This window comes from Medicago sativa, chromosome 5 (assembly GCF_051527215.1).
Source record: "Medicago sativa cultivar Bolivia chromosome 5, Bolivia_mono, whole genome shotgun sequence".
NCBI classification, from domain to species: domain Eukaryota; kingdom Viridiplantae; phylum Streptophyta; class Magnoliopsida; order Fabales; family Fabaceae; genus Medicago; species Medicago sativa.
The window spans coordinates 59,520,260-59,537,890 of NC_140753.1; the positions used below are offsets into that span (position 1 = coordinate 59,520,260).

At 30.5% G+C, this 17,631-nt stretch overlaps 2 protein-coding genes, 1 long non-coding RNA gene and 1 other non-coding gene across 4 annotated transcripts; 2 read left to right on the forward strand and 2 right to left on the reverse strand.

Annotated features, from left to right (window-relative positions):
• Positions 1-421: 421 nt before the first annotated feature.
• LOC146923586 (protein LEAD-SENSITIVE 1-like) lies at positions 422-4,681 on the forward strand. Its single transcript, XM_085708756.1, has 2 exons — positions 422-619; positions 3,760-4,681. Exons 1-2 carry the CDS (start codon positions 526-528, stop codon positions 4,473-4,475), a joined length of 810 nt encoding a protein of 269 aa, XP_085564882.1. The 5' UTR covers positions 422-525; the 3' UTR covers positions 4,476-4,681.
• Positions 4,682-7,411: 2,730 nt separating this feature from the next.
• Positions 7,412-7,483, reverse strand: TRNAC-GCA (transfer RNA cysteine (anticodon GCA)). Its single transcript has one exon. It is a non-coding gene; the product is annotated as a tRNA-Cys (tRNA).
• A 2,524-nt stretch (positions 7,484-10,007) lies between these two features.
• On the forward strand, positions 10,008-11,479 carry LOC146923588 (embryonic abundant protein VF30.1-like). Its single transcript, XM_085708753.1, has 3 exons — positions 10,008-10,087; positions 10,212-10,317; positions 10,552-11,479. The coding sequence occupies exons 1-3, from the start codon at positions 10,049-10,051 to the stop codon at positions 11,211-11,213; spliced, it is 807 nt and encodes a 268-aa protein (XP_085564879.1). The 5' UTR covers positions 10,008-10,048; the 3' UTR covers positions 11,214-11,479.
• A 5,371-nt stretch (positions 11,480-16,850) lies between these two features.
• On the reverse strand, positions 16,851-17,398 carry LOC146923589 (uncharacterized). The gene is made up of 2 exons (XR_015009799.1): positions 17,236-17,398; positions 16,851-17,128 (listed from the first exon to the last, which is right to left on the reverse strand). It is a non-coding gene; the product is annotated as an uncharacterized LOC146923589 (long non-coding RNA).
• Positions 17,399-17,631: the final 233 nt, after the last annotated feature.

A 17,631-nucleotide genomic window follows, 5' to 3' on the forward strand; every position in this document is an offset into this window, starting at 1 on the left:
ATAAAAATTATTTATACATTAAATATAAAAGATATTTACATATTCTAATATCAACATCTCACCCCACACTCCTACTCTAAATATTTGAAAAAATCCACACCCACACCATGTGAAAATAAATCAGGGTGGGTTTGAAATTTATGTTGCCATGCCAATTGAGCTTATATTTGATTAAAAATAAAAAGAGGTTATAGAATTTTGTAAAAGGAGCTTATATTTAAGTAGTAATAAAAATGGTCAATGGTGTCATTGGTCAAAATATTATAAAAACAACAATGTTATTAAAATTGGAAAATAAAAGTGGACAAAATCCAAAGCATAGATTCTATATTATTTTGTACTAAAGTACTTGTCTGTCACAAGTTATGTATTACTATTTTATTTTGAAGGCAAGTCAATCAAAAATGAAAACTTAACAGTTACACCGTGTGGAATATAATCAGAATCATATCAGATTCTGTTCTTCTTTCTTTCCCTTCCTTCCTTACTCTCAAAGGAATCCATTTCCATTTCCATTTCCAAAAAATGGGAGTGTTTTCCAATAAGATCGATCGAGAACAACTCAATCCTGGTGATCACATCTACTCATGGAGACAAGCATATATCTATGCTCATCATGGTATTTTTTTTTAAAATTTTTCATCTTTTTTATGTTTTACTTTCTGGGTATTTGTTTATCACTTTTGTTTTTGCTTTAGTTTCACATTATTGATTCTGGGTATTTTTTGTTTTGTCAACTTTGTGGTCTAGTTGTTTCACTGCTTTGTTGTTGTGTTGGAAAATTTTGTTTCATTGGTTCGGGTTAGTAGCGTAATTTAACCGCAATAGTTTGTAGTTAACTTGAAATTCAGCATGCTGAAGTAACATAACATAGTTGTTGTTGAGTTAAGGAAAATTGGTCGGAGATTTAATGATCATAGAGATAAATACAGGGATAGCAATAATGCTTATATGTTGTAAGCTTTGGATCTCCCCATATTTTTGAGGGAGAGTTGGTTCTTGCTTTGTGATGGTTATTGGAGTGATCTCATTGTGTTGTAGAACTCTTTGTTTACCAAGCACTAACACAATACATACGCGAATACGACTTGTAAGGTAAATATTGTCCACGGACTATAAACACATTTTTAGACATTATCTCATTCAATGTGAGACTCTTAACACACCCCCTCACGCACAAGATTGGACATCTGGAGCATGACCCGAATGATCGGATAGTGGCAGTCCAAATAATTTGGGTTATACTCTGATACCATTTTAGAATTTGAATTGGGCCTAACTCAACCCTTACATAGCCGATTTGTAAGGTGATAATTGTCTACCACTTATATAAACACATTTTTAGGCTTTCTCTCACCGAATTTTGAGATTCTTTAAAACGATTATGTGTAACTTTGTCGGACACTGAACACATCTTCAATGAAGTGTCATTGCTACATTGCGCTCGTGGCTGCTATCTTCTATAAAGGTGATAGGAAAATGATAAGGCTGGTACGAACACCTTAAAATGTTGTTTTAAAACTGAACTAGACAGTTCAATCGGTTGAACTGTGAATTGGTACTGGCCACGGTATGGTTATATGAGTGGTTCGGTCGCGGCCCTGTCCACGGTTTGGTTATTTGAGTGTTTCGACTGCGGTTTTGTTCTGGTTCAAGCAGTTTAAAACAGTTGAACCATGACCTATATTTCTTGTCAGTTTGATGTTTGGTTTGATTTTTTAAGCATTGCCTTAAACCTTGTGGTTTTTGATATTTACTCAAGCCTCACTGCCCATATTTTTGACAGACACCGATCTTTTATATTGAGTAGGGTTTGGGAGCCTGTGAGTCAATTCCTACCAGGTTGAGATTCAAAGTTCACATTATAGTTTAAAAAACTCATGAATACTTGATATTTTTTTGACGATGGATTTGTATTATAAATTTGTTTTACATGGAATTGCAAGTCATTGATGGCACTTATCATTTTTTACCAGTTAGCAGCAGAGCATCAATGATTCTGGAAGAAAATTTCTGTTTTAACCTTAGAAGCAAATGCATAAACCCACCAATCTTTATTTTTGCCTAGAAGCCCTTGTGCTCATGTTTATTTTACTAACTTTTATGTAAGTTTGGGCATTATCTACCTATATATAAAGGGGATATCAGATTTTGGTGTAGTTTCTTTTCTTCCAATTTTACCCTTCATTTGAACTATCTTACAATTTTTCCTTTATCAAATCAAATCGGTATAAGTTTTAAACATCTATACCTGTACTGTACATAAAGAGGATACCAGGTTTTGGTACTGCCATGTATTCTTTCAATCTTAACTTTCATTTAAACTATTTTGTTTTTCAACTTTTATCATTCTTTACTCAATCAAATTGTTTTTTTTAAATAATTGCATAAAACTTTATAATTTCTATTACTTCGGTCAAGAAAGCGGACCTGCATGCCAGTCTTTATAATGAAAGTCTTTTATTCTAGTTATTTCTCAAGGTTTTGAAAGTTTAACCCTTATGAAATAAATTGTTGTCAGTTTAATTTTTCAATGGAATGTAGTGATTATGGTATACCAATCCATTTTTTAAAATCTAACTAGACTATTTTATTCCTTTTCACTTCATTCTACCGTATATTTCTAATCTAAACATATTCAGGTTTTGTGTGAGAGTTGGGCGAGAAAAGGAGACTGGAGGGGTTTGAGGGGAAAAGGGATGGGATATGAGTCTTGTCTCTCCATAACCAGAGTTTTTGGAGGGGAGAGGAAGACTTATGATTATAATATCTTTATTTGACTGTATTGCAAAGAGGGAAGTGATTTTGGAAATTTTCCAAAGCCCTTCAACATCCTTCACAATTCATTTTTTGAGTTCCTCAAAATTTGGAGATTTTAGTCCTATGAAGAAAAATAAACTCTTATGTAAGGTGGGGGACTATCCTACCTTCCCTTTCTTCCTTGCTCTCCTCTCAACACCTCCACACCTTTCCCCTCCCAACTTCAAAATAGACCCTTAAGGGCCACTTGGAAGTGGCTTAAAATAGTATCTACGAAAAATAAGTCTTGAAATCCGCAAGAAATCTTAGACTCATGAATTTCATGCTTATGATTTAATTGCATCTTGTACATTAAGATATAGAAATTATGTGTTCTTTATAATCTGGCACATTTGGTTGATGTATTTGGTGAATCGTGTGTGAACAATTCATCACTATCACCAATGGTGGGTGAATCTCAGTCTTTGTTGTTTTATATTGCGCTTTTGTTCCTTAAATATGATTGAACTACGAAACTATATGGTAGTAGGATTTTCAAGTTTCAAGATATACATATCTACATGTGGACAAACATACAAGGTAAACACACTTTGTTTTGATATTGATGTGTGTTCCCCAATATTGTATTTGATATTTAATTAAGCTGGAAACTAACACTGTTAGCTGCACATTACGTAATCTATATATATTTAGGAATGTATGTATTGAACATCAATGGGGACAAAAATGTTGAGGTTGAATGCTTTGCAAGGCTTTTTTTTTTTTTTTTGTCAAAAAATTACATGCAAGGTTGAGACATTTCTCTTCTGATACTCGAAATTTGGGTACTCGAAAACCATTGATATTGTTGTGTTTATTAGTCCTTTAGTCCTCTTCATTACTCTAATTTTGGATAATTCAACTTGAAATGGAGTTAGAATCTGTGATGTTTATTTCTGTAGCGTTTGATGCTGAATTTGCCACACTGGTTTTGCCAACTGCTTGTGTTCAAAATTGCAGGAATATATGTTGGTGATGGAATGGTGCTCCACTTTACGAGGGGAGGGGGGCAAGAAATCGGAACAGGAACTGTGTTGGACCGTTTCCTTTGCAGTTCATCACCTGCCAATGCTACCGACACTCCATGCCCAAAATGCGGCGACCAAACTAAGACTGATGGTGTCATCTCTTCCTGTTTGGACTGTTTTCTCTCTGGTGATAGTCTATATCTCTTTGAGTATGGTGTCTCTCCTGCATATTTTCTAGCCAAAGCACGAGGCGGCACCTGCACCCTTGCAGTTTCTGATCCAACTGAAGATGTCCTTCGCCGCGCTTCATTTCTTTTTGAAAATGGATTTGGCGGTTACAATGTTTTCAATAATAATTGTGAAGACTTTGCAATTTACTGCAAAACAGGTCTGCTTATCATCACAAGCATCAGTGTAGGCCGTAGTGGACAAGCTGCGTCTTGCTTGGCAGCTGCTAGTGCTGTGATTTCTACACCACTTCGTTTTATGACCACTAGTTTCAGTGGCTTGGCTGCGGTTGGTTACGGCATGTACTGTGTCAGCCGACTGGTTTCCGATATTGGAGTTCGCCGCGATGTTTCCAAAGTTCCGGTGGAAAGGCTTGTAGCTATACCCGACATGGATGAACCTGAGAACGTGGGAGCGCTTATAGCTTCATCAGGCATCGATGAACCTGAGAAGACACCTGAGGTGACCAAAGAAGATTAGTGTTGGTTGGAACAACTCTCATGTTCAATTTTAATCTTATATGTATTTTAAATGTATGCTTTGTTGCTGAAGTTTAATTATCTCCCTCCAATATTTACTATTTACATTTGTGCATTTTCCTTACATATGGAAGATGTTATTCACAATCGATACTGTATCACTGACAATTAAGTTTTATTTAAGAACTGTGATTCTATGTTGCCTAACTTGGATGTAGGCATAGTATCTTGGTAGTTTTCTACATGTTCTGTGCTGGAAAATATTTCATATGAAATTGTTTAGGTGTTATTTTTTTGTAGGAGTAATAAATAATGCACACGGAACGAATATTCCATTAGCGAGAGAACATCCTCTCTATCACTAGCATTTTTGGTATGGGTCGTCGTCTCATATTAGGGTTATGTCATTCCTGTCTTTTAGAGACTATTTTACCTCCGTAATGGAGGCTCTTCTCCCCCGCAATTGGGGTATGCTTGCGAAAGATTCTTCACGACCCTTAATCTATGTCCACTCTGCCGGTTGGGTGTCTGCCCCACATGTAGATATGGGCATGTATCCTTAGGCTTGCGAAAGATTCTTCACGACCCTTAATTTACGCTTTTACATTGTTATGTTGGTATTTTTGTTTTTTTCAGTCTTATGTCAATTCTTGAATTTTGTGCCCAAGTTTAAGTTGTTTCATGTTACGCCATGGCGTTTGTTGGACAAGGATTCTCTATCTTTTGGGAGGGAACAAGAGTGACTTTAGGCAAAATTGAGGGTAAATAAAAGATTTAATGGTGTTAAAAATGGATGGAAAAAGAAGTGAGAGAAAGTAAGTCAAGAGAGAGATAGAGAGAAAGGTAGAGGATCCAAATCCGTGTTTGTTTGAAAGTCCCAATATTGTTAAACATTTTGGAATAGTATTTTGCACGACGAATTGTTAGTGTCCGCCACCAATTGCTGCATCCTACCCATCAAATAAATGGACTTTAGACATGTGGGGAGCTTGACTGAATCTGAGACAACATATAGTTGATTTATGCCTGCAAATGTAAAAAAAAAAAAAACTATTTATCAATATTAAATCATAGATCCTTTCTCCTTCGTCAATGATCAAATATGGAAGAAATTAGTTTAGTGAAACAAATTAGTTTATGCGTTAGGTTTTAGATATTGGTTTGATAGCGCCTTTTTTTTTATTTCTTACCTCTTAAAGTGTATATGATATTCAAGATTTGATTTGTTTGACTATTTATGTGATCTAAAATGTAGATAGGGAATGATCCAACACATTATGTCCAACCTATGTGTAAGAAAAATGATGTTTGAATATTAAAAATTTGATGCCACGTGTTTTTTTGTGTAATTTTAAAATGTGTGTAAAAACAAAAAATAGAAAACAATAGAGATATAAGATTAACACATAAAGTGTTTCAGAGTGTCACTATTACATTCAATGTCACGCTATTTTTTTTTGAATTTTTGTCAAAAAAAGAGATACAATACATGTAAAAGCAAATATTTTGTAGGAAGCTATAGCTGAATAATTCGATTGGTTATATAGTAAGATCTCATCCAACGAGATAAGGTTTGATCATAGTATAGTAGGTACTGTTTTTGCTTTTTTTATTTTCTTTTTATATATGCTGTTTTTGTTGTTCCAGTCACAAATTAGCAGTTGTTATTTATTTTTGAATATTCCATTATTAATTAGCAGTTGTTATTTATTTTTGAATATTCCATTATTAATTTTTGATTTTTTTAAAAAAGGTTCCGTCTACTGTAAACAATTTAAAAGGTTCCGTCTACTGTAAACAATTTACACGCTGTTATAATTTTTTGGCTTAATTGCACTTTTGCCCCCTATATTTTGCCAATTGTGCGATTTTACACCCCATTGTTTCAAACGAGCGATTTTGCACCCTATATTTTGCCAATTGTGCGATTTTGCACCCCATTATTTCAAACGAGCGATTTTGCACCCCATAGTTTTCCCCCTTTCTGCTTTTGCTCCCCAAAAAATCATAAAAATATTCAGTTTTTTTCCAAAAAATTTAAAAAATTAGAAAAAAAATCAGAAAATATAATCAGATTTTTTTTAAAATTCTGGAATTTAATTTTCAAAATACAAAAAAAAGTAAATATTCAAAATTTTAAAAAAATCTGACCTTTTTTTAAATTGGTATCCAGATTTTTAAAAATTAAATTTTTTTCCAGAATTTTTTTAAAAAATCTGACCTTTTTTTAAATTGGTATCCAGATTTTTAAAAACTAAATTTTTTTTCAGAATTTTTTTAAAAAAATCTGACCTTTTTTTCAAATTTTGAAAATTTACTTTTTTTGTATTTTGAAAATTAAATTCCAGAATTTTTAAAAAAATTTGATTATATTTTCTGATTTTTTTTCTAATTTTTTAATTTTTTTTTCGATTTTTTAAATTTTTTTGGAAAAAAACAGAATATTTTTTTGATTTTTTGGGTGCAAAATCAGAAAGGGGGAAAACTATGGGGTGCAAAATCGCTCGTTTGAAACAATGGGGTGCAAAATCGCACAATTGGCAAAATATAGGGTGCAAAATCGCTCGTTTGAAACAATGGGGTGTAAAATCGCACAATTGACAAAATATAGGGGGCAAAAGTGCAATTAAGCCTAATTTTTTTTAAATATAGCATAAAAATGAATTTTTAAAAAGGAGGGCTTTTATATATGCTGTTTTTGTTGTTCCAGTCACAAATTAGCAGTTGTTATTTATTTTTGAATATTCCATTATTAATTAGCAGTTGTTATTTATTTTTGAATATTCCATTATTAATTTTTGATTTTTTTAAAAAAGGTTCCGTCTACTGTAAACAATTTAAAAGGTTCCGTCTACTGTAAACAATTTACACGCTGTTATAATTTTTTTTTAAATATAGCATAAAAATGAATTTTTAAAAAGGAGGGCCTTAAAAAGGAGGGCCCAACCGGGTTCGAACCGGTGACCTCTTGATCTGCAGTCAAATGCTCTACCACTGAGCTATGGACCCAAGTGATATTTATTAGTTTCATTATCGTAATTTTATAAAAGAAAGAATAATAACTCATATTTAATGAAAAAATAGTCTACCTCAAAGATTTTAGAAATAAATGTACATCTTTTTTTTTAAGAGAAATAAATGTACATCTGTATTATATATAAATGAAAAAAAGGTTAAATATTATATATAAATGAAAAAAGGGTTAAATATATTTTCAGTATAAAAAATTTATTCACTTTTGGTCCCCTTTTTTTTTTTGACAAATCACTTTTGGTCCCTTGTTGCTTTTTATAGGGACTATTTTGGAGGATTAAAAGTATCCATTTTTTGTAAAAAGTTTTCAAAATAGGGATTATTTTTACAAACTACAATATTTGAAGGACTAAAATTACCATTAAAATTTTATAGGGACTAAACTTACAAATTCATGATTTTGTAGGGACTAATAACATATTTAACCTAAGAAAAATACATAAATTTTGTTCTCGTGATTTTAACTCAATTGATAGAAACATTGCATAATATATAGAGGTTGGGGTTCGAACCTCAGACATCCCATTTATTCAAATGTGAATTTATAGCCTCAAGGTTACTTAATAAAAAAAAACTCATTTTAAAAAAAATTATTTTATGGATATTATACAAAAATAAATATTTTTATTTTTTTAAATCTCTAATAAAAAACCTCTAATCATTTTAATATAAAATCTTTTTTTTAAAGGAAAATGATATTTCTCTAGACAAATAGCATCAAGAATTTTTCAAGACACAGCTGACAAGTTTTAATTGCATGATTTATTTGTGCACTTCCTATTTTTCAGCCACACCTCCTTGAATTGTGGCAAATAGTGCATTGTGATTGGCTGCTCCTTTTTCTTGAAGAATTCTTATTTTTCTAGAGATATAACATTGGGCAATTTCTACTGCACACTCGAAAATTTTGAGTGTACCGGTACACCCGTATATTTAAATAAATAGTTTAATGAATTATTTTCTTTAAAAAAAATATTTTCTATCATTTACAATTATAATAATTATATTTTATTTTTCAAAAGTGTCGGCAAAGAAAAATTCAAATTTTTTTAATTTTTATTACTCATAATAGTGAATATTGATTATTTTTTCAATAAAATGTTCAAAAATTTAGTATAATTTTTATAAAGTATGGAATGATGTTTTTTCTTATGGGATAATATTTTCTAAAATATAAAAGTCGATAAATATCTCTTTATTATATAAAAATTATCATTAACTTATTGATTTATGAAACAGGTGTACCGATACACCTTAATTTAAGGGTGTACCGTAGAAACTCCCATAACATTGCTCTTTTTTAAAACACCGAAACAATCGCATCTTTAGCCTTAAAATTTAATTTAGTCTTTTGATTCCTAAACACCTCGTTTACCAACTCGAGCCAAGCAGCAGGGTTGAGGCATAAACTAATAGACCGACCACTTGGGAGCAGGTAAGTTTGATAAAGTCTGTCTCCTTGATATAAATTTATCAACATGATACTCCCTGACACTCCATTGGAAAATTTGTAACTTTAGCAATTGCACACAAATTAAAAAATGTGGTTAATTTTTCACTATAAAGAAAAATTATGAATTATTTTGTTTTTTAAGGTGGAGTTATTTTGTAAAATTACTCTTTGGTATATGAATATGATAAGAGGTATAAAAGATAAAGTAAAATTAATATTTCATTGACATTGTAAAACGATGTACAAATTGAGATAATTTTTTTGTTATGATATATATTAAGAGACACATATAGTTTTTTATTTTATTTTGTTATCGGCCTAATAGCTATCACATACTCAAATAAAAACACACAAAAAAAGAGAAAATATGATGAATTGAATTCAAATTTGGGATTCCGTATAAAATATCCTCCCCATAAAACTACTTGACTGTCACAACGAGGTCGATACATCAAAGAGACGAGAAACTCTTCTATGGACACACCCACAAATGATAAATATTTGGGTACACTCACATCAAATGAAAAAATTTAAAACAAAAATTATTAGATCACATCAATCAACATTATTTAGTTTTATTCTCTTTTAATTTTTGCATTTGATGTGAGTGTGTCTAAATATTTATCTTTTATGGTTGTGTCTATAAAAAAGTTTTTCCAAAGAGACAACAATTAGGAGAATCAATGTGATGAATAATACCATAAGCTTTGGATGATATTATAATGACAACTTTCCTGCATGGAAGCCATTTGCACATAAAGTTGGTAACTCTATGCAATTGTACTGCACAAACTTTGCTAGAGAAATAATGAAGCTGAGCATGGACGCCACAAGGTAAAACAAATATATTTCACACCCTTTTGTAGACAACAATTAGGCTTGGAGATAATAATGAAGTTGTACTGCATGCACGACATGTGCTCAAGCTTTGCTAATTGCTACACACACTTGGAGGAAACAAAATAACAATATGACAAGTTTTGCATGCAACTATAGTACTGCATTTTCCTATATAATGGGAACCTTGTAACACTTACATACACACTTCACTAAACTTACATAGTTTTCACATCTTTATTGCTAGCCAAATGGAGTTTGCACGCGTCTCTGTTTTAGCTTTGTTTTGTGTATGTTACCTATTTTCTACTCTCTACCTTGATCATATGTATGCATGGATTTTGTTTGAAATAGCTCCTTAATTTTGAACCTAATGGCCAACACTAATATATAGTATGTGAACATTTTTTACAGCTGGTTTTTGTGGGAGTTGGTGCAACATCATCAGGAGAAGATTATTGGCAATCTGTTTGGCCAAACACTCCTCTGCCAAAGGCTTTCTCGGATCTATTGCTGCCTTGTTAGTAATATGCATTACATATTTTGAATTCTCATGATGATTATTTTTTTTGAACATAATTAATATATATATATATATACACACACACATAAAAATTACACATGAAAAAATGATAAGCGGACAACAAGTTGCACTGCGCCGCTAAACCATTTAATTAATGCATAATGAATTGGTGCCTTATAATAAAACTATTTGTAATGATTTGGAAATAATCATTTTGGCCTAATGTGGCAGATGGCAAAACTAATAACCTACCTATCAGAGCCGATGAATTGAACCAATACTCAACACTCTTTTTCGAACACGATCTTTATCCTGGAAAGAAAATGATCTTGGGTAACTCTCATTCTGTCGGAAAGATGGTACGCCCATTCACAAAACCAACACAAGGTGTCACAGATTCCATATGGCTCGCAAATAAAGAGAAACAAAGTCTTGATGACTTTTGTAACAGCCCAACTGCAACAGGAGAACACAAACATTGTGTATCATCCTTGGAATCGATGATTGATCATGTCATTTCACATTTTGGAACAACAAAGATCAAGGCTATTTCAAGTACCTTTGCCCAAAATCAAGACCAATATGAGGTGGAGGAAGTGAAAAAAGTTGGAGACAATGCAGTGATGTGTCATAGATTGAATTTCGAAAAAGTTGTATTCAATTGCCACCAAGTGCGTGCAACAACCGCTTACATGGTCTCATTGGCAGCCCTTGATGGAACTAAAACTAATGCTTTAACAGTTTGCCACCATGATACAAGAGGTATGAATCCTGAGTTGCTTTATGAAGCTCTCAAAGTCGACCCTGGAACCGTCCCTGTTTGCCATTTTATTGGCAATAAGGCTGCTGCTTGGGTACCTAACCATTCTGTTGATCATCCTTGTGTCATCTAGATGCTAACCAGTTATGCACATCATTTCTTTGTTCAATAATTTCGCACTAAATCCATGGTTGAGTTTGAGGACTTATGTTCAAACTTGACTTGCTTTATATATGTATGTGTGAAGAATATAATCATGATGTGCAAGTATCAGATGTACTCTAAATAAAACTAGTTAGTGCACTAGCATGTGTTGGTAGCTTAGTGTTCTATGGCCTGTACACTGATGTATGTTTGAAGTAGATAATGAAAAAAAAAAAAATGTTTTGTTTGATGTAATATATTGTTGATCTATATGCTTTTAAAGACTATGTTGTGGCTGCGAAATTGTTCATTCTTGTTAGGATTTAAATGATAACTGGCTATAAATTAATTGGTTGTTTCATTTTGTCAATTCAAAATAATAAATTGTAGCTCAGCTAGTAAAGTGAAATTGAACCGGGGTTGTGGTTCGAACCTCATATATCCCACTTATTTACCCTTTAAGTGAATTTGTTTAGCCGCTAAGCTACTTAAAAAAATGTGAAATTGAAACATAAAAGCATCAGAAATTGAATGACAATAAGTCAAAATATATTTCTTTATACATTTATTTTGTCTTAGTTTGACATGTTGGTTCTTTGGCAATTACGATGAAAGTTTTGTTAGCAATGAAAATTGTCAAGATAGATTAAGAAAACTGAATAATAAGTTTCTTACAAATAACTTCGGTGTTTACATCGAAAAATGTATCTTGGCACCGTCCCCTTGCCAATTAGTTTGGATAATTTACCCAAATTTTTGTCGCCTTATAACTAAATATCATACCTCACCATTGTAATTGTAAGAGTAAATTAATCTTTGAACAAGCTTTGCTGATGACTCTATTATAAAAGAATCAATTAACATGGATGGTACCACAAGCATTGTTGGATTTAATAACGAGTAAAAAGTAGAGAGAAAAAAAAAAGCAAATTGTAAATTCTAGCAAATACCCCTCTCAAATTAGAGAAAAGACAAAAAACTCTTTAAAATTGTCGCATGTCTTACGTCTTCCGTCGATTTTCTCTGTTAGTCAACATGACATGATCATTGAATGTTTATATGTAGCATTGTCACGTGGTCTAATAGGTAATGTCAAGTCATAGGGGTTATTTCAATTAACTCGATTTTTTTTCTTAAGACTAATTAACATTCAGACCTAAGAGCAAATAGCTCATGAAATTTTAGATTTATGTGCAAAACGTCTTATAAAATTGATAATAATCAAACAAATTGGTCCATGTGACAAACAATTTTTTGGCCACGTCATTATCTTTTGTTTTTTCTATGATCGGTAATTTTGCTAGTATTGGATGAAAGATACTAGTTTTTTGTCGCACAGGAAGGGTCATTTAATGCACATACAAGTCCAAGTTTACTTAATTTGCAGGAATGATAGCTAACATTTTGTTTGTGATAGTTTTAATTAGTCATGTTATTGTTAAGTTAATTTCTTCTCTAATTCAGGTTTATCAGGATATGACAGCTCCATTGTCCCATTATTTCATGTATAATGGCTATAACTCCTATCTCACTGGAAAATGGAAATCAACTCAGCAGTGATTTTAGTGATGTTCCCATTATTAAATGATGTGCTTGTTTTACATGACATTTTTATTGACTAGTCAAAACAATGCAAAATGGTTTTATGTTGATTTCCATGCAGCTATCGTGATTCATAAGATTATATGAGCATGAAAAATTACTACTTATTTGAAATATGTATGATTATGTTTCCCTTTTAATAACTCTACTTTATCATGCATGGTGTATCTTATATTAAGAGTGGAAGAATAAGTGATGAAACAAAACAAGTATTTTATATTTTAATTTGCAAAGCTATATTAGTTAGCTTATCACGAAGTAAATCACATGAATTTATATCTATATAAATCAAAATCAAAGGAAGTCACTAATGTTGTACATACACAATGAAGATGATAAGGTAATATATGTTATAGAAAATAATCTTGCTGCAGTAATATGAATTCAAATAAAATCTTCCATTGTAAAAGAAGTTGTATTCGTTGCAGTGCATGAGCGCCATTTGGACAAGGTAATACAAGCTAGCTTTGATACATTTTTGAAAACAACCACAAGCTAGCTTTGATACATTTTTGAGGCCATGTGCACAAGCTTTGCTACCAACTTTGGGTGAATGGTATAGTGGGTGCAATGTGCATGGACGACATATGGACAAGCTTTCACACCACTTGGATGGATCAATATCATTAATTGAACAATACGAAAAGGTACTTTGCATGCAAATGTAACTAGCTGTCCAATTTACCTATATAAGGGAACCTTATAACATTTTCAGATACACCTCACTAAGTTTCCATAGTTATAATTTCGTCATAGCCAGCCAAATGGAGTTTGCACATGTCTCAGTTTTACGCGTCAATCAATTTTTTATCAACTGCCAACTTTCATTGGCAATTATCTATTAAATTTTATAAATGCTATGATGAGTTTAATATAATTTAAACTGAAGATTAATGAAGGATAAAACTGAGAAATAAATAAACGATTAGAATTAAAATATAGGATTATATTTAAAAATTCAAAAAAATTGTGCGAGATGGTAAGGGATCTGTTCTATTTTATGGGTATTGGGTTTGATTCCAACCCTAGAAATGCAACAATGTTAAATCTTTTGGGAAGAGCTTTGCCAGCTCTTGTGATCCTATCCGATTCGAGGGATTAGTCTCACGAAAAAAAATGACCTTTAAAAAAATAACAGCAATGGTAGCCGTTAATAGGGATGACAAAAATTATAAGCGCATAAGATCAGCGGATAAAACCCACCATGGTATAAAGTAGATAGCTTAACTGTCATATGCAAATAAATACATTGATATTTTTAGTACTCTCAATTAATTAGTACATACGTGAAAGTAACGATATCCATACTCAGAGTTTATAACAATAATTTAGATATTCTTTAAAAAAAAACAATAATTTAGATATATAGTTTGTTGTGTTATTAATACTACATGAGAAATCAGTTTTTAAATTAAAAAAAAATGTGTTGGTAGCATATGCGCATAATAAATTAAATACAAAATTAAACAATACTTAAAAAATTAAAATTAAAATTAAAATTAATCTCATTGAATCAAATTATTTTGCAGTCAAAACTTGAACCCAGTTATGACGCTAAAAGATAAAGAAGTGATAACTAATTAAACCCTATTTAAAATTTTGGATATAAAGATAATATTTTGAAATGTGTAGGTGATTTAAATTTGGTGTAGTTTGTTGTGATATTTTTGCTAAATATAATATTTTATTTTCTGTTTTTCTGTTTTCTGTTTTTTGTCTGTTTTGTTTTTTGAGGGTCTTGGCTTAGTCCCCCCTCTTGTACTCTTTTTTCCCTTTTTTTAAATTTTTCTGAGATTGGCGGCATAGGATGGGAATTCTTCAGGGTGTCAACGTAGTTGAGATGTCGTTGCTTTCTCTTGATGCCTGTCTAATCTCCTGGCTTAGAAAAAAAATCGCTAAATAAAAATATTTAATTTTGTAAACATAAAAAAAAATTATGAAAATTCACATGAAAGTGGCATGCGTATACATAACAAGCAAAAAAAAAATATTAAAATTTGAATTATGATTAAAAAATTAAATTTATTGAAAAAATATGTTAAAATAAAACAAAAAAATATTAAAATTTGAATTATGATTAAAAAATTAAATTTATTGAAAAAATATGTTAAAATAAAATTAGAAAATTTAAAAATATAACGGGTAGTTTGTTGAGATATCTATGAATGATATATAAAATATTACTCCCTCCGTTCCTTTTTAAGTGTCTTTTTAGAAAATTAACACCAAAATAGCGATGTGTATTTTTGCATATTTTCTTTCTATTATACCCTCATTTTAATCCACCAATAAATTCCTATTTCACACACTTTATCTTTCCAATAAATTTAATATGTTATGTTTCTCTCGTAACAAACAATTATTATCTTTTCTCCAACAAATTTCTATTTTTTTGCGCGGTCTCTCTCTCATAACAAACAATTGTCAATTTTCTAAATAATTTGCACATCTTTTTAAGTATTGTAAGTCAATATAAAAATTATTTCAACTTCACATTTATCAAGTTAAGAAAAAATTAACTTTCTTCCAACTCCTTTAATCAAAGTTAAGGTTTCAACTAATGCTAGAGTCACTTGAAATTTTTAACAATTGTTACTCATCTTATTTATAGAATTTTAACTCTTCTTGAAACCATTGTTTGGAACAAAATTTTGTTTAAATTTGAAGATAACAAGAAACAAATTTTATTTAAAAAAAAAACAAACTTTGTTTAAAAAACAAACTTTAATTTTCCAAATAGATAGCATTGATTAGTTTTACTGAAAAAGATAAAAGTAATTGACAAAGGGTATAATTGACAAATTTTACCCATAAAATATCAAAAAGACAGTTAAATAGGAACGAAAAATTCACCCTAAAAAGATACTTAAAAAGGAACGGAGGGAGTAAAAATTAATTAAAAACTTAAATAAAATATTTATTGGATAAGATCAACGTAAAATATGAAGTTTGTTGAGATATTTATGCCAAATAAAATATCTGTTTTGAAAATAAAAAATAATAAAAATATTGAGAATAAACATTGAAGTGATTGTCATATTTTTTTTAATTTATACTAGCGCAAAGACGGGCACTTGCGTGCCTTTTTGCGCTAACGTTTGAAAATCATGAACAATATATTTTATAAAATTTTGATTTTGATTAAAACTAAAAATATAAATGTTTGTTGCTTTCAAGTTATAACAAACCAAACTAACCATGATTATCTATTTCAATGACACCAACAATGTAACAAAAAAAATAAATATAAATTCTTTGTTTTTAATAATGACACCAATAACAATCTTTATTATTGAAAAAGTTGTTTGAGGGTATAATTGGGATAATGAAAAAGTAAGTATAAATATACTCATCTAGTTTGTTACACTTTTTAAATGATTAATGAAAAAAAAATCAGACATATATATATATATATATATATATATATATATATATAGGGTTTTGTTACAAGTCACACCTTAAGGTGTGATTTTCACTTTTTAGTTATAACTTTGCTAAAAGACACCTTCATAAAAGTAAGTTGGTGTCTTTTCGCAAATGCTCATAGAGTAACTTGATAAAAGACACTTCATAAAAGGTGTCTTCTATCATAACACACACACACACACACACACATATATATATATATATATATATATATATATATATATATATATATATTCATATCGTGTTTGTTACATTTTTTTAATATTTAAATTCATTCTTATCTATTTGTTACATGTGTTATTTGTAATGAAAATTAATAGCATTTTTGAAAAGAGAAAAAAGTCAGTCCAAAAGAGTTGAAAGATGTTATTTATCTACTAGCGATGTGTCTGTCTTTTCGCTCTTTTTATTGCGTTACCGTGAAAATTATGAACGATATTTTTTTTATTAAAAATAAATTTATAAAATTTGAAGGAAGACAAAAAAATTATTAACTTAACTATCGAAGTTAGTGTTATAGATGGTAGGTTGGAAAGAAGGTATGATATGCTAGAATTGGAAGTCATTGTGATTTCACTAAATTAAAGAGAGAAGACTATTTAAATAATGCTACCTGCACCCTTATTTCATCATCATTGTCTTAAAATACAAAACGATAACTGATCAGTGAAAATACAATTATTGGGTGCCATCAATATAACTAATTCATCAAGAACTCATTGTCGCTACAAAACGTTTTTGTGCTCTCTTGAGTATGATACTCATAGAATCAAAGATATCTTCCAATAGTAACGCATTTCTGTTTAATGCACTTAATAGCAAAAAGCAAGGAATAGTTTGGTGGACAATCAATTTCTGATTGACACGCAATATATGCTGTAATGGAAAAAGACGATAAAACAATATTAACAAAACATGATTTAAGATTGTGTACAATCTACGATAAAGAAGGAATTTTTAGAAGGATAAATAAAATGGCTTACCACCAACTTCCGTTGCGACAAGAAATAAGAAAAGCAATAAGATCATAGCATAAACAAACTTGATAATTTCTGCCATTTCCCCCCAATTTGCATGTAAAAAAATAGAATATGATTTGATATATTTTTTTTTAAGCAAATATGATTTGATATATTTATAGTGTATAAAGTTCGCGTTCTCCTAAAAATAATTAAATAGTTTATATCACTTACAAAGTTGTAAAAACCCTTTTATAAAATTAGAATTGCTATTAAATGTCTCGTAAGTATAAAAATAATTAAATATGTTGTGTTTGTCCCTTTAACACACTTAGCAAGTAACACAACATATTTGTCAATCATATGAATTGATTTTCTTTTAACTACCTTTTCAATACATTTTATAACTTTTCATGATAC

What these genes read in the sequence shown, in the direction of transcription:
- LOC146923588 (XM_085708753.1), top strand. Translation starts at nt 10,049, where the DNA reads ATGGAGTTTGCACGCGTCTCTGTTTTAGCTTTGTTTTGT. An exon ending in CTGTTTTAGCTTTGTTTTGT is followed by an intron (nt 10,088 to 10,211) that starts GTATGTTACCTA and finishes CATTTTTTACAG; the next exon opens with CTGGTTTTTGTGGGAGTTGG. An exon ending in CTCGGATCTATTGCTGCCTT is followed by an intron (nt 10,318 to 10,551) that starts GTTAGTAATATG and finishes CTAATGTGGCAG; the next exon opens with ATGGCAAAACTAATAACCTA.
- LOC146923586 (XM_085708756.1), top strand. Translation starts at nt 526, where the DNA reads ATGGGAGTGTTTTCCAATAAGATCGATCGAGAACAACTCAATCCTGGT. An exon ending in ATATATCTATGCTCATCATG is followed by an intron (nt 620 to 3,759) that starts GTATTTTTTTTT and finishes TCAAAATTGCAG; the next exon opens with GAATATATGTTGGTGATGGA.